General features: G+C 39.6%; 1 protein-coding gene across 1 annotated transcript in view; it reads left to right on the plus strand.

Annotated features, from left to right (window-relative positions):
* Positions 1–2,404: 2,404 nt before the first annotated feature.
* Positions 2,405–25,088, plus strand: part of LOC135560292 (uncharacterized) — a 33,123-nt gene continuing 10,439 nt past the window's right edge. The window contains exons 1-2 of the mRNA XM_065002150.1: positions 2,405–2,563; positions 13,272–13,390. Coding sequence (XP_064858222.1) covers positions 2,469–2,563; positions 13,272–13,390 — 214 coding nt within the window. The 5' untranslated portion in view covers positions 2,405–2,468. The remainder of the gene's footprint in view (positions 2,564–13,271; positions 13,391–25,088) is intronic.

Here is a 25,088-nt window from a genome sequence, read left to right on the forward strand (position 1 = left end):
GGAGGCTGGGCAGGAGGTTGGACAGGAGAGGAGGATGAGGGAGGAGGAAGAGAGGCTGGGCACAAGGAGTAGAGGCAGGAGGAGAGGAGGATGAGGGAGGAGGAAGAGAGGCAGGAGGCTGGACAGGAGGAGAGGAGGATGAGGGAGGAGGAAGAGGCTGGGCACAAGGAGTAGAGGCAGGGGAAGAAAGGGAGGAGAATAGGCAGGAGGAGGTGATGCAGGAGGAAGAAAGGCAGGAGGAGGTGATGCAGGAGGCCGGGCAGTGTAATGACATCACACAGTACTGGTACTTGTGTGTAATGACTCATCAGCGAAAACAACGTAGTAATGTCAGGCAGCCTGTCATTTTTTTGTGTTTATACTTTTTCATAACGACAACCACAATGGATAAAATGACTGGCGGAGAAACAATTGGAACCATTTCCATGTTTTGACCACTAGGTTTTATGGGTAGTATGACATTTCCACTGTTGGGGCTCAACAATGGCACGGATACAACAATGAGCCCTCTATTCATCTCTATGGCAATTACACCCATAGAGATATGAATGAATAGAACGGTCTTGGAACCTCTTAACCCCTGGCAATCTGACCGGTGAACTCATTGGTGGACATTACATTACATTTACATTTAAGTCATTTAGCAGACGCTCTTATCCACAATGGCTGCCTGGTATTGTGATGCGATCGTTTCCGTGGTGATGTAGAATGTTCATTCTATTGATGTTTATTAATTCAATTCAATTCAATTCAAGGGGCTTTATTGGCATGGGAAACATGTGTTAACATTGCCAAAGCAAGTGAGGTAGACAACATACAAAGTGAATATATAAAGTGAAAAACAACAAAAATGAACAGTAAACATTACACATATGACATTACAAATGTCATATTATATATATATATACAATGTACAAATAGTTAAAGGACACAAGATAAAATGAATAAGCATAAATATGGGTTGTATTTACAATGGTGTTTGTTCTTCACTGGTTGCCCTTTTCTCGTGGCAACAGGTCACAAATCTTGCTGCTGTGATGGCAGACGGTGGAATTTCACCCAAAAGCTATGGGAGTTTTTCAAAATTGGATTTGTTTTCGAATTCTTTGTGGATCTGTGTGATCTGAGGGAAATATGTCTCTAATATGGTCATACATTGGGCCGGAGGTTAGGAAGTGCAGCTTTTATTAACTGATGCCTTCATTGCAATGGAAGGTAATTGTGATGCGATCGTTTCCGTGGTGATGTAGAATGTTCATTCTTATTGATGTTTATTAACTGATGCGCTTCATTGCAATGGAAGGTAATTGTGATGCGATCGTTCCGTGGTGATGTAGAAATGTTCATTCTTATTGATGTTTATTAACTGATGCGCTTCCATTGCCATGGAAGGTAAATTGTGATGCGATCGTTCGGGTGATGTAGAATGTTCATTCTTATTGATGTTTAACTGATGTGCTTCATTGCCATGGAAGGTAATTGTCTTGTAATGTTTGTTTAGTTTGTATTGGATTTTTCTGGGATGATTTGAATTTATTAAGGATCCCATGAGATGACCCCCCTCTCTTCCTGGGGGTCCAGCAACATTAAGGCAGTTATGTAGTCATGGCTCTATGTAGTACTGTGCGCTCCCATAGTCTGTTCTGACAAACTCTCTGGTGGAATGTCTTGTAAGCTGTGTGCCTAGTCGTTTAAACAGACACCTCGGTGGATTCAACATGTCAATACTGCTCACAAATACAAGTAGTGATGAAGTCAATCTCTCCTCCACTTTGAACCAGGAGAAATGAACATGCATTTGGACAGCGGAGTCAATCACCACCTTCCGGAGACACCTGAAACCCCACCTCTTTAAGGAATACCTAGGATAGGATAAAGTAATCCCTCCCCACTACTGTTCCACTGGAGGTCTTAAGGTGAACAGCACCAATTGTAAGTCACCTGGATAAGAGCGTCTACTAAATGACTTAAATGTAAATGTAAAATGACTTAAATATATTATCAATGTTAGCTCCCGGTGTACATTTAAGAGCCAAATGATGGGTTCACTTCCTGCCTTTGCCCTATGTGCTCGCAATGTCTGCCAGTCCAAACATTATGCCTTTCTGTTGGGGACCGCCGTTCTATTCATTATATTTCTATGATTATACCCTTTTCGTCTGAGTCGTCATTCTTCCACTACTGACACAAAGTCATAACCCCGTTTAAACCTTAAACCTGAATCAAAGTGCTAAAAACCGAACTTTAAATGAAGACCAAAAAAGTTGAATACATTTTTTTTTTTTTACGACGAAAAAAATCCACATTTTTAACGTTGTTGCCGTGGTATGTAGGGAACGCTTCTCGGCCGGTCGCCAAGGTGACGCGCCTTCCGTCGTCACGTCCGGTCTGAGGTTTCCGGAACCTGGCGCGAAAAAAATAAATTCAACAGGAAAACAGAAGTCGTGAGAAGGGATAAACTACTTTTAATGAATTTACTCCTTATATATCTAACGGTGTCGGGTTTCTCACTCTTTTACAACCCGTATTGTCAACTAAGAAGTGATCCACTTTTCAAGCAAAGGTAACTTTAACTAACTACTAACACATCCGCTTTTGATACTCCTTTAACTACAGTCAGAGACCGTATGAAAAGTGAAAAACACGTGTTTTCTCTGGTCAAAGTTGTGTGTTTTGGGTTGTGTCCAGGCGGAGTTAGTTGGTTAGATATTGAACAGGATTAGGTAGCCTCTGTGCACCTTCATCAATTATCTATTTATCTCCACCATTCAGAATGGAAAGTAATAGCTTGTCCCCCCCTAACTAGTGACATTAAACTAGTTGTTTACAGATCATTGAGTTGAAGCAGTGTGGGGTTTATAGTGAAGATATACAATGCAGTGTGGTTTATAGTGTTCTATAATGCAGTGTGGTTTATAGTGAAGGATATATAATGCAGTGTGGTTTATAGTGAAGGATATACAGTGAGTGTGGTTTATAGAAGGATATACAATGCAGTGTGGTTTTATAGTGAAGGATATACAATGCAGTGTGGTTTATAGTGAAGGATATATAATGCAGTGTGGTTTATAGTGAAGGATATACAGTAATATGAAGGATGCTCCACAACGTGTTTTATAGTGAAGGATATACAATGAAGTGTGGTTTATAGTGAAGGATATATAATGCAGTGTGGTTTATAGTGAAGGATATATAATGCAGTGTGGTTTATAGTGAAGATATACAGTGCAGTGTGGGTTTTATAGTGAAGGATATATAATGCAGTGTGGTTTTATAGTGAAGGATATACAATGCAGTGTGGTTTGTAGTGAAGGATATATAATGCAGTGTGGTTTATAGTGAAGGATATATAATGCAGTGTGGTTTATAGTGAAGGATGGTTTTTATAGTGAAGGATATATAATGCAGTGTGGTTTATAGTGAAGGATATACAGTGCAGTGTGGTTTATAGTGATATACAGGTGGTGGTTTATAGTGAAGGGATCTATAATGCAGTGTGGTTTATAGTGAAGGATATACAATGCAGTGTGGTATCTATACCGAATGATCACATAACGCAGCGTGGTCTACAGTTTAATGATTACATAACGCAGCACTTATAAAGCGAATGACATACAGCAAGCAGCGTAGTCTTATAGCGAATACATAACCAAAGTGTGGGGGTCTTATATAATGACACAATACAGCGTATCTATAGCGAATACCACAACAATGCAGTGTGGTTTATAGTGAAGGATATATAATGCAGTGTGGTTTATAGTGAAGGATATACAGTGCAGTGTGGTTTATAGTGAAGGATATATAATGCAGTGTGGGGTTTATAGTGAAGGATATATAATGCAGTGTGGTTTATAGTGAAGGATATATAATGCAGTGTGGTTTATAGTGAAGGATATATAATGCAGTGTGGTTTATAGTGAAGGATATATAATGCAGTGTGGTTTATAGTGAAGGATATATAATGCAGTGTGGTTTATAGTGAAGGATATATAATGCAGTGTGGTTTATAGTGAAGGATATATAATGCAGTGTGGTTTATAGTGAAGGATATACAGTGCAGTGTGGTTTATAGTGAAGGATATATAATGCAGTGTGTGGTTTATAGTGAAGGATCTATAATGCAGTGTGGTTTATAGTGAAGGATATATAATGCAGTGTGGTTTATAGTGAAGGATATATAATGCAGTGTGGGGTTTATAGTGAAGGATATACAGTGCAGTGTGGTTTATAGTGAAGGATATATAATGCAGGTTTATAGTGAAGGATACATAATGCAGTGTGGTTTATAGTGAAGGATATATACGTAGTGTGGTTTATAGTGAAGGATATACAATGCAGTGGGTTTATAGTGAAGGATATATAATGCAGTGTGGTTTATAGTGAAGGATATATAATGCAGTGTGGTTTATATGAAGGATATGGCACGGTGTGGTTTATAGTGAAGGATATACAGTGCAGTGTGGTTGATAGTGAAGGATATATAATGCAGTGTGGTTTATAGTGAAGGACACACAATGCAGTATCTATAGTGAAATGACACATAATGCAGTGTGGCTTATAGTGAATGATTATATAATGCAGTGTGTTTGTATCTGATATACAGTGAATGATCATAGTGAAGGATCTATAATGCAGTATTTATAGTGAAGGATTACATAACGCAGCGTGGTTTATAGCATGATATACACATAATGCAGTGTGGTTTATAAAGTGAAATGATACATAACGCAGTGTGGTTTATAGTGAAGATTATATAATGCAGTGTGGTTTATAGTGAAGGATCTATAATGCAGTGTGGTTTATAGAAGGATATATAATGCAGTGTGGTTTATAGTGAAGATATATAAATGCAGTGTGGTTTATAGTGAAGATACATACAACGCAGTGTGGTTTATAGTGAAGGATCTATAATGCAGTGGTTTATAGTGAAGGATATACAATGCAGTGTGGTTTATATTGAAGGATATACACAGTGTGGTTTATAGTGAATGATACGCAGGGGTTTATAGTAGAATGACATACAGTGCAGTGTGGGCCCATAGTTAAATGATTACATAACGCAGCGTGGGGTCTATAGTAATGATCATTACAACTACAGGTGGTCTATAGCAGTGATTATTAACCAAGTGTGGGTCATAGTGAAATACATATAATGCAGTGTGGTTTATAGTGAATGATATATAACGTGCAGTGTGGTTTATAGTGAAGGATATATAATGCAGTGTGGTTTATAGTGTGAATGATATATAATGCAGTGTGGTTTATAGTGAATGGATATATAATGCAGTGTGGGGTTTATAGAAGGATATACAGTGCAGTGTGGTTTATAGTGAAGGCTATATAATGCAGTGTGGGTTTATAGTGAAGGATATAATGCAGTGTAGTGAAGGATATATAATGCAGTGTGGTTTATAGAAGGATATATAATGCAGTGTGGGTTTATAGTGAAGGATATACAAATATATGGTTTATAGTGAAGGATCTATAATGCAGTGGTTTATAGTGAAGGATATATAATGCAGTGTGGTTTATAGGTGAAGGATATACAATGCAGCGTGGTTTATAGTGAAGGATCTATAATGCAGTGTGTGGTTTATAGTGAAGGATATATAATGAGTGTGGTTTACAGTGCAATGACACATAACGCAAGCGGTCTTATAAGCATGACATATACCAACGCAGTGGTTTTCATAGTGATATTTAATAAGTGTGGTTTGATAGAATGATTACATTAACGGCAGCAAGGTCTTATAGCGAATGATTACATAATGCAGCAAGTGGTTTATAGTGAAGGATATATAATGCACCGTGGTTTATAGTGAAGGATCTATAATGCAGTGTGGTTTATAGTGAATGATATATAATGCAGTGTGGTTTATATATTGATATATAATGCAGTGTGGTTTATAGCATGACATTACAAATGCAGTGTGGTTTATAGTGAAGGATATATAATGCAGTGTGGTTTATAGAAGGATATACAATGCAGTGTGGTCCAGGTAATGAAGATATACAGCAGCGTGGTTTATAGTGAATGATTATATGTTATGGTCGTTTATAGTAACATTACAACGCAAAGTGTGGTCTATAGTGAAGGATTACATAACGCAGTGTGGTTTTATAGTGAATGATTATGGCACGCAGTGTGGTTTATAGTGAAGGATATATACGAAGTGTGGGGTTTATAGTGAAGGATATACAATGCAGTGTGGTTTATAGTGAAGGATATATAATGCAGTGTGGGGTTTATAGTGAAGGATATATAATGCAGTGTGGTTTATAGTGAAGGATATACAGTGCAGTGTGGTGTTTATAGTGAAGGATATACAGTGCAGTGTGGTTTATAGTGAAGGATATATAATGCAGTGTGGGGTTTATGATGAAGGATATATAGTGCAGTGTGGTTTATAGTGAAGGATATATAATGCAGTGTGGTTTATAGTGAAGGGATATATAATGCAGTGTGGTTTATAGTGAAGGATATATAATGCAGTGGTTAGTTTAATAGTGAGAGGATATGTAATGCACTGTGGTTTATAGTGAAGGATCTATAATGCAGTGTGGTTTATAGTGAAGGATATATAATGCAGTGTAGTTTATAGTGAAGGATATATAATGCAGTGTGTGGTTTATAGTGAAGGATATATAATGCAGTGTGGGTTTATAGTGAAGGATATATAATGCAGTGTGGTTTATAGTGAAGGATATACAATGCAGTGTGGTTTATAGTGAAGGATATACAGTGCAGTGTGGTTTATAGTGAAGGATATATAATGCAGTGTGGTTTATAGTGAAGGATATATAATGCAGTGTGGTTTATAGTGAAGGATATATAATGCAGTGTGGTTTATAGTGAAGGATATACAATGCAGTGTGGTTTATAGTGAAGGATATACAATGCAGTGTGGTTTATAGTGAAGGATATATAATGCAGTGTGGGGTTTATAGTGAAGGATATATAATGCAGTGTGTAGTTTATAGTGAAGGACTATAATGCAGTGTGGGGTTTATAGTGAAGGATATACAGATGCAGTGTGGTTTATAGTGAAGGATATATAATGCAGTGTGGGGTTTATAGTGAAGGCTATATAATGCAGTGTGGTTTATAGTGAAGGATATATAATGCAGTGTGGTTTATAGTGAAGGATATATAATGCAGTGTGGGGTTTATAGTGAAGGATATATAATGCAGTGTGGTTTATAGTGAAGGATATATAATGCAGTGTGGTTTATAGTGAAGGATATACAATGCAGTGTGGGGTTTATAGTGAAGGATATATAATGCAGTGTGGTTTATAGTGAAGGATATATAATGCAGTGTGGGTTTATAGTGAAGGATATATAATGCAGGTGTGGTTTATAGTGAAGGATATATAATGCAGTGTGGGGTTTATAGTGAAGGATATACAGTGCAGTGTGGTTTATAGTGAAGGATATACAGTGCAGTGTGGTTTATAGTGAAGGATATACAGTGCAGTGGGTTTATAGTAAGATATATAATGCAGTGTGGTTTATAGTGAAGGATATACAATGCAGTGTGGTTTATAGTGAAGGATATATAATGCAGTGTGGTTTATAGTGAAGGATATATAATGCAGTGTGGTTTATAGTGAAGGATATATAATGCAGTGTGGTTTATAGTGAAGGATATACAGTGCAGTGTGGTTTATAGTGAAGGATATATAATGCAGTGTGGTTTATAGTGAAGGATATATAATGCAGTGTGGTTTATAGTGAAGGATATATAATGCAGTGTGGTTTATAGTGAAGGATATACAGTGCAGTGTGGTTTATAGTGAAGGATATACAGTGCAGTGTGGTTTATAGTGAAGGATATATAATGCAGTGTGGTTTATAGTGAAGGATATACAATGCAGTGTGGGGTTTATAGTGAAGGATATATAATGCAGTGTGGTTTATAGTGAAGGATATACAATGCAGTGTGGGGTTTATAGTGAAGGATATATAATGCAGTGTGGTTTATAGTGAAGGATATATAATGCAGTGTGGGGTTTATAGTGAAGGATATATAATGCAGTGTGTGGTTTATAGTGAAGGATATATAATGCAGTGTAGTTTATAGTGAAGGATCTATAATGCAGTGTGGTTTATAGTGAAGGATATATAATGCAGTGTGGGGTTTATAGTGAAGGATATATAATGCAGTGTGTGGTTTATAGTGAAGGATATATAATGCAGTGTGGGGTTTATAGTGAAGGATATACAGTGCAGTGTGGTTTATAGTGAAGGATATATAATGCAGTGTGGGGTTTATAGTGAAGGATATATAATGCAGTGTGGTTTATAGTGAAGGATATATAATGCAGTGTGGTTTATAGTGAAGGATATATAATGCAGTGTGGTTTATAGTGAAGGATATATAATGCAGTGTGGTTTATAGTGAAGGATATACAATGCAGTGTGGGGTTTATAGTGAAGGATATACAATGCAGTGTGGTTTATAGTGAAGGATATATAATGCAGTGTGGGGTTTATAGTGAAGGATATATAATGCAGTGTGTGGTTTATAGTGAAGGATATATAATGCAGTGTGGGGTTTATAGTGAAGGATATACAGTGCAGTGTGGTTTATAGTGAAGGATATACAATGCAGTGTGGTTTATAGTGAAGGATATACAATGCAGTGTGGTTTATAGTGAAGGATATATAATGCAGTGTGGTTTATAGTGAAGGATATATAATGCAGTGTGGTTTATAGTGAAGGATATATAATGCAGTGTGGTTTATAGTGAAGGATATATAATGCAGTGTGGGGTTTATAGTGAAGGATATATAATGCAGTGTGGTTTATAGTGAAGGATATATAATGCAGTGTGGTTTATAGTGAAGGATATATAATGTAGTGTGGTTTATAGTGTAGGATCTATAATGCAGTGTGGTTTATAGTGAAGGATATATAATGCAGTGTGGTTTATAGTGTGAAGGATATACAGTGCAGTGTGGTTTATAGTGAAGGATATACAATGCAGTGTGGTTTATAGGTGAAGGATATACAATGCAGTGTGGTTTATAGTGAAGGATATACAATGCAGTGTGGTTTATAGTGAAGGATATATAATGCAGTGTGGTTTATAGTGAAGGATATATAATGCAGTGTGGTTTATAGAGAAGGATATACAGTGCAGTGTGGTTTATAGAGAAGGATATATAATGCAGTGTGGTTTATAGTGAAGGAAATATAATGCAGTGTGGTTTATAGTGAAGGATATATAATGCAGTGTGGTTTATAGTGAAGGATATACAGTGCAGTGTGGTTTATAGTGAAGGATATATAATGGTGTGGGGTTTATAGTGTGAAGGATATATAATGCAGTGTGTGGTTTATAGTAATGATATATAATGCAGTGTAGTTTATAGTGAAGGATATATAATGCAGTGTAGCTTATAGTGAATGATATATAATGCAGTGGTTTATAGTGAAGGATATACAGTGCAGTGGTTTATAGTGAAGGATATATAATGCAGTGTGGTTTATAGTGAAGGATATAAATGCAGTGTGGGGTTTATAGTGATAGTGAAGGATATACAATGCAGTGTGGTTTATAGTGTGGTTTTTATAGTGAAGGATATACAATGCAGTGTGGTTTATAGTGAAGGATATATAATGCAGTGTGTGGTTTATAGTGAAGGATATATAATGCAGTGTGGTTTATAGTGAAGGATATATAATGCAGTGTGGTTTATAGTGAAGGATATATAATGCAGTGTGGTTTATAGTGAAGGATATATAATGCAGTGTGGTTTATAGAGAAGGATATACAGCAGTGTGGTTTATAGAAGGATATATAATGCAGTGTGTGGTTACACATATATAGTGAAGGATCCATAATGCAGTGTGGTTTATAGTGAAGGATATACAATGCCGTGGGGTTTATAGTGAAGGATCTATAATGCAGTGTAGTTTATAGTGAAGGATATAATGCAGTGTGGTTTATAGTGAAGGATATATAATGCAGTGTGGTTTATAGTGAAGGATATATAATGCAGTGTGGTTTATAGTGAAGGATATACAATGCAGTGTGGTTTATAGTGAAGGATATATAATGCAGTGTGGTTTATAGTGAAGGATATATAATGCAGTGTGGTTTATAGTGAAGGATATATAATGCAGTGTGGTTTATAGTGAAGGATATACAATGCAGTGTGGTTTATAGTGAAGGATATATAATGCAGTGTGGTTTATAGTGAAGGATATATAATGCAGTGTGTTTATAGTGTTTAATGCAGTGTGGTTTATAGTGAAGGATATACAATGCAGTGTGGTTTATAGTGAAGGATATAATGCAGTGGTTTATAGTGAAGGATATATAATGTGTGGTTTATAGTGAAGGATATATAATGCAGTGTGGTTTATAGTGAAGGATATATAATGCAGTGTGGTTTATAGTGAAGGATATATAATGCAGTGTGGTTTATAGTGAAGGATATATAATGCAGTGTGGTTTATAGTGAAGGATATACAATGCAGTGTGGTTTATAGTGAAGGATCTATAATGCAGTGTGGTTTATAGTGAAGGATCTATAATGCAGTGTGGTTTATAGTGAAGGATATACAATGCAGTGTGGTTTATAGTGAAGGATATATAATGCAGTGTGGTTTATAGTGAAGGATATATAATGCAGTGTGTGGTTTATAGTGAAGGATATATAATGCAGTGTTGTTTATAGTGAAGGATATATAATGCAGTGATAGTGAAGGATATATAATGCAGTGTGGTTTATAGTGAAGGATATATAATGCAGTGTGGTTTATAGTGAAGGATATATAATGCAGTGTGGTTTATAGTGAAGGATATACAATGCAGTGTGGTTTATAGTGAAGGATATACAATGCAGTGTGGTTTATATTGAAGGATATATAATGCAGTGTGGTTTATAGTGAAGGATATAATGGCAGTGAAGGATATATAATGCAGTGTGGTTTATAGTGAAGGATATATAATGCAGTGTGGTTTATAGTGAAGGATATATAATGCAGTGTGGGGTTTATAGTGAAGGATATATAATGCATATATGCAGTGGTGGTTTATAGTGAAGGATATATAATGCAGTGTGGTTTATAGTGAAGGATATATAATGCAGTGTGGTTTATAGTGAAGGATATACAATGCAGTGTGGGTGAAGGATCTTAATGCAGTGTGGTTTTAGGAAGGATATATAATGCAGTGTGGTTTATAGTGAAGGATATATAATGCAGTGTGGTTTATAGTGAAGGATATATAATGCAGTGTGGTTTATAGTGAAGGATATATAATGCAGTGTGGTTTATAGTGAAGGATATATAATGCAGTGTGGTTTATAGTGAAGGATTTATAGTGATAGGATATATAATGCAGTGTGGTTATTAGTGAAGGATATACAATGCAGTGTGGTTTATAGTGAAGGATATATAATGCAGTGTGGTTTATAGTGAAGGATATATAATGCAGTGTGGTTTATAGTGAAGGATATATAATGCAGTGTGGTTTATAGTGAAGGATATATAATGCAGTGTGGTTTATAGTGAAGGATATATAATGCAGTGTGGTTATAGTGAAGGATAGTGAAGGAAGGATATATGCAGTGTGGTTTATAGTGAAGGATATATAATGCAGTGTGGTTTATAGTGAAGGATCTATAATGCAGTGTGGTTTATAGTGAAGGATATATAATGCAGTGTGGTTTATAGTGAAGGATATATAATGCAGTGTGGTTTATAGTGAAGGATATATAATGTGGTTTATAGTGAAGGATATATAATGCAGTGTGGTTTATAGTGAAGGATAGTGAAGTGATATATAATGTGTGGTTTATAGTGAAGGATATATAATGCAGTGTGGTTTATAGTGAAGGATATATAATGCAGTGTGGTTTATAGTGAAGGATATATAATGCAGTGTGGTTATAGTGAAGGATATATAATGCAGTGTGGTTTATAGTGAAGGATATATAATGCAGTGTGGTTTATAGTGAAGGATATATAATGCAGTGTGGTTTATAGTGAAGGATATATAATGCAGTGTGGTTTATGTAGGTATTAATGCAGTGTGGTTTATAGTGAAGGATATATAATGCAGTGTGGTTTATAGTGAAGGATATATAATGCAGTGTGGGGTTTATAGTGAAGGATATACAATGCAGTGTGGTTTATAGTGAAGATATATAAATGCAGTGTGGGGTTTATAGTGAAGGAATGTTACCGTGATATATACAGTGCAGTGTGGTTTATAGTGAAGGATATATAATGCAGTGGGTTTATAGTGAAGGATATACAATGCAGTGTGGTTTATAGTGAAGGATATATAATGCAGTGTGGTTTATAGTGAAGGATATATAATGCAGTGTGGTTTATAGTGAAGGATATATAATGCAGTGTGGTTTATAGTGAAGGATATATAGTGCAGTGTGGTTTATAGTGAAGGATATATATGCAGTGTGGTTTATAGTGAAGGATATATAATGCAGTGTGGTTTATAGTGAAGGATATATAATGCAGGGTTTATAGTGAAGGATATATAATGCAGTGTGGTTTATAGTGAAGGATATATAATGCAGTGTGGGGTTTATAGTGAAGGATATACAGTGCAGTGTGGTTTATAGTGAAGGATATATAATGCAGTGTGGTTTATAGAAGGATATACAGTGCAGTGTGGTTTATAGTGAAGGATATACAGTGCAGTGTGGTTTATAGTGAAGGATATATAATGCAGTGTGGTTTATAGTGAAGGATATATAATGCAGTGTGGTTTATAGTGAAGGATATATAATGCAGTGTGGTTTATAGTGAAGGATATATAATGCAGTGTGGTTTATAGTGAAGGATATATAATGCAGTGTGGTTTATAGTGAAGGATATATAATGCAGTGTGGTTTATAGTGAAGGATATATAATGCAGTGTGGCCGATGCAGTGTGGTTTTATAGTGAAGGATATATAATGCAAGGAAGGATATATAATGCAGTGTGGTTTATAGTGAAGGATATACAATGCAGTGTGGTTTATAGTGAAGGATATACAGTGCAGTGTGTGGTTTATAGTGAAGGATATATAATGCAGTGTGGTTTATAGTGAAGGATATATAATGCAGTGTGGTTTATAGTGAAGGATATATAATGCAGTGTGGTTTATAGTGAAGGATATACAGTGCAGTGTGGTTTATAGTGAAGGATATACAGTGCAGTGTGGTTTATAGTGAAGGATCTATAATGCAGTGTGTGGTTTATAGTGAAGGATATACAATGCAGTGTGGTTTATATAAATATATTTGGCAGGTTGTTTGGAGACATGAATCCAGAAGACGTGGTTATCATTCTCAGTGATGATGATGATGATGATGATGTGTCCATCAACGACTCGGTCTACATCGTCGAAGAAGACATCCAGAACAACGGTAAGACGTCAGCGAAAAACCGTTTCTAGGGAGATAAAGGGGAAAGAACAGGGAAGTGAAAGGAGAGAACTCAAGATAACCACGTCAGCACTGACTAAAATCCAGTGTCAACCTCTGTCAACTTTAGTCCAGTGCTTTCTGTATCTATATCATCTATATCTATATCATCGATACCATCTATATCTATATCATATATATCTATATCATCGATACCATCTATATCTATATCATCTATATCATCGATACCATCTATATCTATGTCATCTATATCTATATCATCGATACCATCTATATCTATATCATCTATATCTATATCATCGATACCATCTATATCTATAACATCTATATCATCGATACCATCTATATCTATGTCATCTATATCTATATCATCGATACCATCTATATCTATGTCATCTATATCTATATCATCGATACCATCTATACCTGTATCAGCTATATCATTGATACCATCTATATCTATATCATCTATATCTATATCATCGATACCATCTATACCTATATCATCTATATCTATATCATCTATATCATCTATATCTATATCATCGATACCATCTATATCTATGTCATCTATATCTATATCATCGATACCATCTATACCTGTATCATCTATATCTATATCATTGATACCATCTATATCTATATCATCTATATCTATATCATCGATACCATCTATACCTATATCATCTATATCTATATCATCTATATCATCTATAGCTATATCATCGATACCATCTATACCTATATCATCTATATCTATATCATCGATACCATATATCATCTATATCAACTATATCTATATCATCGATACCATATATCATCTATATCTATATTATATATCTATATCATCTCCATCTATATAATCGATGCCATATATATCTATATCTATATAATCTATATAATCTATATCTATATTATCTATATCTATATCAGCTATATCTATATCATCGATACCATATATCTATATCATCTATATCTATATCATTGATACCATATATCTATATCATCTATATCTATATAATCCCTATCTATATCATCGATACCATATATAATCTATATCATCTACATCTATATAATCGATGCTATATATATCTATACCATCTATATCATCTACATCATCTACATCTATATAATCAATGCCATATATATCTATATCATCTATACCATATATATCTATACCATCTATATCATATATATGATATATGGTCCGTTCAATACAGCCACAGCAGGGATGACGGGCTTCATTCTCCCTTCATTTCATATATCATCTATATCTATATCAGCTACATCTATATCAGCTACATCTATATCAGCCACAGCAGGGATGAGGGGCTTCATTCTCCCTTCATTTACATTTACATTTAAGTCATTTAGCAGACGCTCTTATCCAGAGCGACTTACAAATTGGTGCGTTCACCTTATGACATCCAGTGGAACAGCCACTTTACAATAGTGCATCTAGGTCTTTAAGGGGGTGAGAAGGATTACTTTATCCTATCCTAGGTATTCCTTAAAGAGGTGGGGTTTCAGGTGTCTCCGGAAGGTGGTGATTGACTCCGCTGTCCTGGCGTCGTGAGGGAGTTTGTTCCACCATTGGGGGGCCAGAGCAGCGAACAGTTTTGACTGGGCTGCGCGGGAACTGTACTTCCTCAGTGGTAGGGAGGCGAGCAGGCCAGAGGTGGATGAACGCAGTGCCCTTGTTTGGGTGTAGGGCCTGATCAGAGCCAGGAGGTACTGAGGTGCCGTTCCCCTCACAGCTCCGTAGGCAAGCACCATGGTCTTGTAGCGGATGCGAGCTTCAACTGGAAGCCAGTGGAGAGAGCGGAGGAGCGGGGTGACGTGAGAGAACTTGGGAAGGTTGAACACCAGACGGGCTGCGGCGTTCTGGATGAGTTGTAGGGGTTTAATGGCACAGGCAGGGAGCCCAGCCAACAGCGAGTTGCAGTAATCCAGACGGGAGATGACAAGTGCCTGGATTACACCTGCATTGTTTGCTGTTTGGGGTTTTAGGCTGGGTTTTTGTACAGCACTTTGAGATATCAGCTGATGTACGAAGGGCTATATAAATAAATTTGATTTGATTTGATTAGGACCTGCGCCGCTTCCTGTGTGAGGCAGGGTCGTACTCTGCGGATGTTGTAGAGCATGAACCTACAGGAACGGGCCACCGCCTTGATGTTAGTTGAGAACGACAGGGTGTTGTCCAGGATCACGCCAAGGTTCTTAGCGCTCTGGGAGGAGGACACGATGGAGTTGTCAACCGTGATGGCGAGATCATGGAACGGGCAGTCCTTCCCCGGGAGGAAGAGCAGCTCCGTCTTGCCGAGGTTCAGCTTGAGGTGGTGATCCGTCATCCACACTGATATGTCTGCCAGAGATGCGATTCGCCACCTGGTCATCAGAGGGGGGAAAGGGGAAGATTAATTGTGTGTCGTCTGCATAGCAATGATAGGAGAGACCATGTGAGGTTATGACAGAGCCAAGTGACTTGGTGTATAGCGAGAATAGGAGAGGGCCTAGAACAGAGCCCTGGGGGACACCAGTGGTGAGAGCGCGTGGTGAGGAGACAGATTCTCGCCACGCCACCTGGTAGGAGCGACCTGTCAGGTAGGACGCAATCCAAGCATGGGCCGCGCCGGAGATGCCCAACTCGGAGAGGGTGGAGAGGAGGATCTGATGGTTCACAGTATCGAAGGCAGCCGATAGGTCTAGAAGGATGAGAGCAGAGGAGAGAGAGTTAGCTTTAGCAGTGCGGAGCGCCTCCGTGATACAGAGAAGAGCAGTCTCAGTTGAATGACTAGTCTTGAAACCTGACTGATTTGGATCAAGAAGGTCATTCTGAGAGAGATAGCGGGAGAGCTGGCCAAGGACGGCACGTTCAAGAGTTTTGGAGAGAAAAGAAAGAAGGGATACTGGTCTGTAGTTGTTGACATCGGAGGGATCGAGTGTAGGTTTTTTCAGAAGGGGTGCAACTCTCGCTCTCTTGAAGACGGGAGGGACGTAGCCAGCGGTCAGGGATGAGTTGATGAGCGAGGTGAGGTAAGGGAGAAGGTCACCGGAGATGGTCTGGAGAAGAGAGGAGGGGATAGGGTCAAGCGGGCAGGTTGTTGGGCGGCCGGCCGTCACAAGACGCGAGATGTCATCTGGAGAGAGAGGGGAGAAAGAGGTCAGAGCACAGGGTAGGGCAGTGTGAGCAGAACCAGCGGTGTCGTTTGACTTAGCAAACGAGGATCGGATGTCGTCAACCTTCTTTTCAAAATGGTTGACGAAGTCATCTGCAGAGAGGGAGGAGGGGGGAGGGGGAGGAGGATTCAAGAGGGAGGAGAAGGTGGCAAAGAGCTTCCTAGGGTTAGAGGCAGATGCTTGAATTTAGAGTGGTAGAAAGTGGCTTTAGCAGCAGAGACAGAGGAGGAAAATGTAGAGAGGAGGGAGTGAAAGGATGCCAGGTCCGCAGGGAGGCGAGTTTTCCCTCCATTTCCGCCGGCTGCCCGGAGCCCTGTTCTGTGCTCTCGCAATGAGTCGTCGAGCCACGGAGCGGGAGGGGAGGACCGAGCCGGCCTGGAGGATAGGGGACATAGAGAGTCAAAGGATGCAGAAAGGGAGGAGAGGAGGGTTGAGGAGGCAGAATCAGGAGATAGGTTGGAGAAGGTGAGCAGAGGGAAGAGATGATAGGATGGAAGAGGAGAGAGAAGGGGGGAGAGAGAGCGAAGGTTGGGACGGCGCGATACCATCCGAGTAGGGGCAGTGTGGGAAGTGTTGGATGAGAGCGAGAGGGAAAAGGATACAAGGTAGTGGTCGGAGACTTGGAGGGGAGTTGCAATGAGGTTAGTGGAAGAACAGCATCTAGTAAAGATGAGGTCGAGCGTATTGCCTGCCTTGTGAGTAGGGGGGAAGGTGAGAGGGTGAGGGCAAAAGAGGAGAGGAGGGAAAGAAGGAGGCAGAGAGGAATGAGTCAAAGGTAGACGGGGGAGGTTAAAGTCGCCCAGAACTGTGAGAGGTGAGCCGTCCTCAGGAAAGGAGCTTATCAAGGCATCAAGCCCATTGATGAACTCTCCGAGGGAACCTGGAGGGCGATAAATGATAAGGATGTTAAGCTTGAAAGGGCTGGTAACTGTGACAGCATGGAATTCAAAGGAGGCGATAGACAGATGGGTAAGGGGAGAAAGAGAGAATGACCACTTGGGAGAGATGAGGATCCCGGTGCCACCACCCCGCTGACCAGAAGCTCTCGGGTGTGCGAGAGCACGTGGGCGGACGAAGAGAGAGCAGTAGGAGTAGCGGTGTTGTCTGTGGTGATCCATGTTTCCGTCAGTGCCAAGAAGTCGAGGGACTGGAGGGAGGCATAGGCTGAGATGAACTCTGCCTTGTTGGCCGCAGATCGGCAGTTCCAGAGGCTACCGGAGACCTGGTACTCCACGTGGGTCGTGCGCGCTGGGACCACCAGATTAGGTGGCCGCGGCCATGCGGTGTGGAGCGTTTGTATGGTCTGTGCAGAGAGGAGAGAACAGGGATAGACAGACACATAGTTGACAGGCTAGAGAAGAGGCTACGCTAATGCAGAGGAGATTGGAATGACAAGTGGACTACACGTCTCGAATGTTCAGAAAGTTGCTTACGTAGCAAGAATCTAATTGACTAAAATGATTAAAATGATACAGTACTGCTGAGGTAGGCTAGCTGCGTTGTTGTTGACACTACCCTAATCAAGTCGTTCCGTGAGTGTGAAGTTTCTACAATGCTGCTATTCGGGCCAGCTGGCTAGCTAGCAGTGTTGGTTACGTTATGTTGCGTTAGGAGAACGACAATAGCTGGCTAGCTAACCTAGAAAATCGCTCTAGACTACACAATTATCTTTGAAACAAAGACGGCTATGTAGCTAGCTATGTAGCTAGCTACGATCAAACAAATCACACCGTTGGGACTGTAATGAAATGAAATGAAAATGTGATACTACCTGTGGAGCGAAGCGGAATGCGAAAGTTCTATTCAGTAGACGTTGGCTGGCTGTTGGCTAGCTAGGAGTGTCTCCTACGTTAAGGACGACAAAATAGCTGGCTAGCTAACCTCGGTGAATTAAGATAATCACTCTAAGACTCCACACTCTAAACTACACAATTATCTTGGATACGAAGACAGCAAAGACAACTATGTAGCTAGCTAACACTACACTAATCAAGTCGTTCAGTTGAGTGTGATAGTTACTACAGTAGACGTGTTGGGCAGATAGGAGGACGACGAAATACAATAATTACGCAATTATCATCTATATCAGCCACAGCAGGGATGAGGGGCTTCATTCTCCCTTCATTTCATATATCATCTATATCAGCTACAGCAGCTACATCTATATCAGCTACATCAGGGATGAGGGGCTTCATTCTCCCTTCATTTCATATATCATCTATATCAGCTACAGCTATATCAGCCACAGCAGGGATGAGGGGCTTCATTCTCCCTTCATTTCATATATCATCTATATCAGCTACATCTCTATCAGCCACAGCAGGGATGAGGGGCTTCATTCTCCCTTCATTTCATATATCACCTATATCAGCTACATCTCTATCAGCCACAGCAGGGATGAGGGGCTTCATTCTCCCTTCATTTCATATATCACCTATATCAGCTACATCTCTATCAGCCACAGCAGGGATGAGGGGCTTCATTCTCCCTTCATTTCATATATCATCTATATCAGCTACATCTATATCAGCTACAGCTATATCAGCCACAGCAGGGATGAGGGGCTTCATTCTCCCTTCATTTCATATATCACCTATATCAGCTACATCTATATCAGCTACAGCAGGGATGAGGGGCTTCATTCTCCCTTCATTTCATATATCACCTATATCAGCTACATCTATATCAGCCACAGCAGGGATGAGGGGCTTCATTCTCCCTTCATTTCATATATCATCTATATCAGCTACATCTATATCAGCTACATCTATATCAGCTACATCTATATCAGCTACAGCAGGGATGAGGGGCTTCATTCTCCCTTCATTTCATATATCATCTATATCAGCTACATCTATATCAGCTACAGCTATATCAGCCACAGCAGGGATGAGGGGCTTCATTCTCCCTTCATTTCATATATCATCTATATCAGCTACATCTATATCAGCTACAGCAGGGATGAGGGGCTTCATTCTCCCTTCATTTCATATATCATCTATATCAGCTACAGCAGGGATGAGGGGCTTCATTCTCCCTTCATTTCATATATCATCTATATCAGCTACATCTATATCAGCTACATCTATATCAGCTACATCAGGGATGAGGGGCTTCATTCTCCCTTCATTTCATATATCATCTATATCAGCTACATCAGCTACATCTATATCAGCTACATCTATATCAGCTACATCAGGGATGACTGGGCTTCATTCTCCCTTCATTTCATATATCATCTATATCAGCTACATCTATATCAGCTACATCTATATCAGCCACAGCAGGGATGAGGGGCTTCATTCTCCCTTCATTTCATATATCATCTATATCAGCTACATCTATATCAGCTACATCTATATCAGCTACATCTATATCAGCCACATCTATATCAGCTACATCTATATCAGCCACATCTATATCAGCTACAGCAGGGATGAGGGGCTTCATTCTCCCTTCATTTCATATATCACCTATATCAGCTACATCTATATCAGCTACATCTATATCAGCAGGGATGAGGGGCTTCATTCTCCCTTCATTTCATATATCATCTATATCAGCTACATCTATATCAGCTACATCTATATCAGCCACATCTATATCAGCCACATCTATATCAGCTACAGCAGGGATGAGGGGCTTCATTCTCCCTTCATTTCATATATCTTTACGCAAGTCAGTTAAGAACAAATTCTTATTTTCGGCCTAGGAACAGTGGGTTGACTGCCTGTTCAGGGGCAGAACGACAGATTTGTACCTTGTCAGCTCGGGGATTTGAACTTGCAACCATTCGGTTACTAGTCCAACGCTCTAACCACTAGGCTACCCTGCCGGGCTTCAATCTCCCTTCATTTCTTTAAGAAAATCACTAACGGGCCGATTGACTTGAGTCTCTTTCAACTTCCCGAGTGCCTCTATCTAATATAACAATACAACTAAATCATTTGAATGATTTGAGCTGAAGTCTGTGTTGCCCTTTGAGTAATCAACCGCACGTGAACTCTGAACTCTGAACCAGTCTGGAAGCTGACTGTTGTATTTATGAAAACAGTAGGAGAGCAACTGTGGGTAGGTCTGCTTAATGTGTGTGTGTGTGTGTGTGTGTGTGTGTGTGTGTGTGTGTGTGTGTGTGTGTATACACAGTGTACAAAACATTAGGAACACCTGCTCTTTTTAAGGAGGTAGATCAGATTTAATATTGTATATAGTATACCCAGTAGATCAGTCTAACCCCCCCTGTGTATATAGTATACCCAGTAGATCAGTCTAACCCCCCTGTGGTCTCTGTATCCCCTGTGTATATAGTATACCCAGTAGATCAGTCAATCCCCTGTGGTCTAATCCCCCTGTGTATATAGTATACCCAGTAGATCAGTCTAACCCCCTGTGTATATAGTATACCCAGTAGATCAGTCTAACCCCCTGTGTATATAGTATACCCAGTAGATCAGTCTAACCCCCTGTGTATATAGTATACCCAGTAGATCAGTCTAACCCCCTGTGTATATAGTATACCCAGTAGATCGTCTAACCCCCTCATCAGTCTAACCCCTGTGGTCTAATCCCCCTGTGTATATAGTATACCCAGTAGATCAGTCTAACCCCTGTGGTCTCTGTATCTGTGTATATAGTATACCCAGTAGATCAGTCTAACCCCTGTGTATATAGTATACCCAGTAGATCAGTCTAACCCCCTGTGTATATAGTATACCCAGTAGATCAGTCTAACCCCTGTGTATATAGTATACCCAGTAGATCAGTCTAACCCCCTGTGTATATAGTATACCCAGTAGATCAGTCTAACCCCTGTGTATATAGTATACCCAGTAGATCAGTCTAAACCCCCTGTGTATATAGTATACCCAGTAGATCAGTCTAACCCCTGTGTATATAGTATACCTGTATCCCCCCTGTGTATATAGTATACCCAGTAGATCAGTCTAACCCCCTGTGTATATAGTATACCCAGTAGATCAGTCTAACCCTGTGTATATAGTATACCCAGTAGATCAGTCCCCCCTGTGTATATAGTATACCCAGTAGATCAGTCTAACCCCCTGTGTATATAGTATACCCAGTAGATCAGTCTAACCCCCTGTGTATATAGTATACCCAGTAGATCAGTCTAACCCCTGTGTATATAGTATACCCAGTAGATCAGTCTAACCCCCCTGTGTATAGTATAGTAGATCAGTCTAACCCCCCCTATATAGTATACCCAGTAGATCAGTCTAACCCCCTGTGTATATAGTATACCCAGTAGATCAGATCAGTAACCCCCTGTGTATATAGTATACCCAGTAGATCAGTCTAACCCCCTGTGTATATAGTATACCCAGTAGATCAGTCTGTAACCCCTGTGTATATAGTATACCCAGTAGATCAGTCTAACCCCCCAGTGATATATAGTATACCCAGTAGATCAGTCTAACTCCCCTGTGTATACCCAGTAGATCAGTAACCCCTGTGTATATAGTATACCCAGTAGATCAGTCTAACCCCCTGTGTATATAGTATACCCAGTAGATCAGTCTAACCCCCCTGTGTATATAGTATACCCAGTAGATCAGTCTAACCCCTGATGTCTAACCCCACTGTGGTATACCCAGTATCCTAACCCCCTGTGTATATAGTATACCCAGTAGATCAGTCTAACCCCTGTGTATATAGTATACCCAGTAGATCAGTCTAACCCCTGTGTATATAGTATACCCAGTAGATCAGTCTAACCCCTGTGTATATAGTATACCCAGTAGATCAGTCTAACCCCCTGTGTATATAGTATACCCAGTAGATCAGTCTAACCCCCTGTGTATATAGTATACCCAGTAGATCAGTATACTAAGATCCCCTGTGTATATAGTATACCCAGTAGATCAGTCTAACCCCCTGTGTATATAGTATACCCAGTAGATCAGTCTAACCCCCTGTGTATATAGTATACCCAGTAGATCAGTCTAACCCCTGTGTATATAGTATAGTAGATCCCAGTAGATCAGTAACCCCTGTGTATATAGTATACCCAGTAGATCAGTCTAACCCCTGTGTATATAGTATACCCAGTAGAGATCAGTCTAACCCCCTGTGTCTCTGTATATAGTATACCCAGTAGATCAGTCTAACCCCTGTGTATATAGTATACCCAGTAGATCAGTCTAACCCCTGTGTATATAGTATACCCAGTAGATCAGTCTAACCCCCTCCCCTGTGTATATAGTATACCCAGTAGATCAGTCTAACCCCTGTGTATATAGTATACCCAGTAGATCAGTCTAACCCCCTGTGTATATAGTATCAGTCCCAGTAGATCAGTAGATCTAACCCCCTGTGTATATAGTATACCCAGTAGATCAGTCTAACCCCCTGTGTATATAGTATACCCAGTAGATCAGTCTAACCCCCTGTGTATATAGTATACCCAGTAGATCAGTCTAACCTCCCCTGTGTCAGTCTGTATTCCCCTGGTATATAGTATATACCCAGTAGATCAGTCTAACCCCCTGTGTATATAGTATACCCAGTAGATCAGTCTAACCAGTATCCCCTGTGATATAGTATACCCAGTAGATCAGTCTAACCCCCTGTGTATATAGTATACCCAGTAGATCAGTCTAACCCCTGTGTATATAGTATACCCAGTAGATCAGTCTAACCCCCTGTGTATATAGTGTATATATAGTATACCCAGTAGATCAGTCTAACCCCCTGTGTATATAGTATACCCAGTAGATCAGTCTAACCCCCTGTGTATATAGTATACCCAGTAGAACCCAGTCTAACCCCCTGTGTATATAGTATACCCAGTAGATCAGTCTAACCCCCTGTGGTCTCTGTATCCCCCCCTGTGTATATAGTATACCCAGTAGATCAGTCTAACCCCCTGTGTATATAGTATACCCAGTAGATCAGTCTAACCCCCTGTGTATATAGTATACCCAGTAGATCAGTCTAACCCCCTACCCAGTAGATCAGTCTATATAGTATACCCAGTAGATCAGTCTAACCCCTGTGTATATAGTATACCCAGTAGATCATCCCCTGTGTATATAGTATACCCAGTAGATCAGTCTAACCCCTGTGTATATAGTATACCCAGTAGATCAGTCTAACCCCCCCTGTGTATATAGTATACCCAGTAGATCAGTCTAACCCCTGTGTATATAGTATACCCAGTAGATCAGTCTAACCCCCTGTGTATATAGTATACCCAGTAGATCAGTCTAACCCCCTGTGTATATAGTATACCCAGTAGATCAGTCTAACCCCCTGTGTATACCCAGTAGATCAGTCTAACCCCCTGTGTATAGTATACCCAGTAGATCAGTCTAACCCCCTGTGTATATAGTATACCCAGTAGATCAGTCTAACCCCCTGTATATAGTATATAACCCTGTGTATATAGTATACCCAGTAGATCAGTCTAACCCCCTGTGTATATAGTATACCCAGTAGATCAGTCTAATCCCCTGTGTATATAGTATACCCAGTAGATCAGTCTAACCCCCTGTGTATAGTAGATCAGTCTAACCCCTGTATATAGTATACCAGTAGATCAGTCTAACCCCCCTGTATCCCTGTCTAATCCCCCCCTGTGTATATAGTATACCCAGTAGATCAGTCTAACCCCCTGTGTATATAGTATACCCAGTAGATCAGTCTAACCCCCTGTGTATATAGTATACCCAGTAGATCAGTCTAACCCCTGTGTATATAGTATACCCAGTAGATCAGTCTAACCCCCTGTGTATATAGTATACCCAGTAGATCAGTCTAACCCCCTGTGTATATAGTATACCCAGTAGATCAGTCTAACCCCTGTGTATATAGTATACCCAGTAGATCAGTCTAACCCCCTGTGTATATAGTATACCCAGTAGATCAGTCTAACCCCTGTGTATATAGTATACCCAGTAGATCAGTCTAACCCCCTGTGTATATAGTATACCCAGTAGATCAGTCTAACCCCCCCCCTGTGTATATAGTATACCCAGTAGATCAGTCTAACCCCTGTGTATATAGTATACCCAGTAGATCAGTCTAACCCCCTGTGTCCCCCTGTGTATATAGTATACCCAGTAGATCAGTCTAACCCCTGTGTATATAGTATACCCAGTAGATCAGTCTAACCCCTGTGTAATAGTATACCCAGTCTAACCCCTGTGTATATAGTATACCCAGTAGATCAGTCTAACCCCCTCTGTATCCCCTGTGTATATAGTATACCCAGTAGATCAGTCTAACCCCTGTGTATATAGTATACCCAGTGTGTATAAATATAGTATACCCAGTAGATCAGTCTAACCCCCTGTGTATATAGTATACCCAGTAGATCAGTCTAACCCCTGTGTATATAGTATACCCAGTAGATCAGTCTAACCCCCTGTGTATAGTATACCCAGTAGATCATCTAATCCCTGTGTATATAGTATACCCAGTAGATCAGTCTAACCCCTGTGTATCCCCTGTGTATATAGTATACCCAGTAGATCAGATC

This window comes from Oncorhynchus nerka, linkage group LG15, assembly GCF_034236695.1.
Source record: "Oncorhynchus nerka isolate Pitt River linkage group LG15, Oner_Uvic_2.0, whole genome shotgun sequence".
NCBI classification, from domain to species: domain Eukaryota; kingdom Metazoa; phylum Chordata; class Actinopteri; order Salmoniformes; family Salmonidae; genus Oncorhynchus; species Oncorhynchus nerka.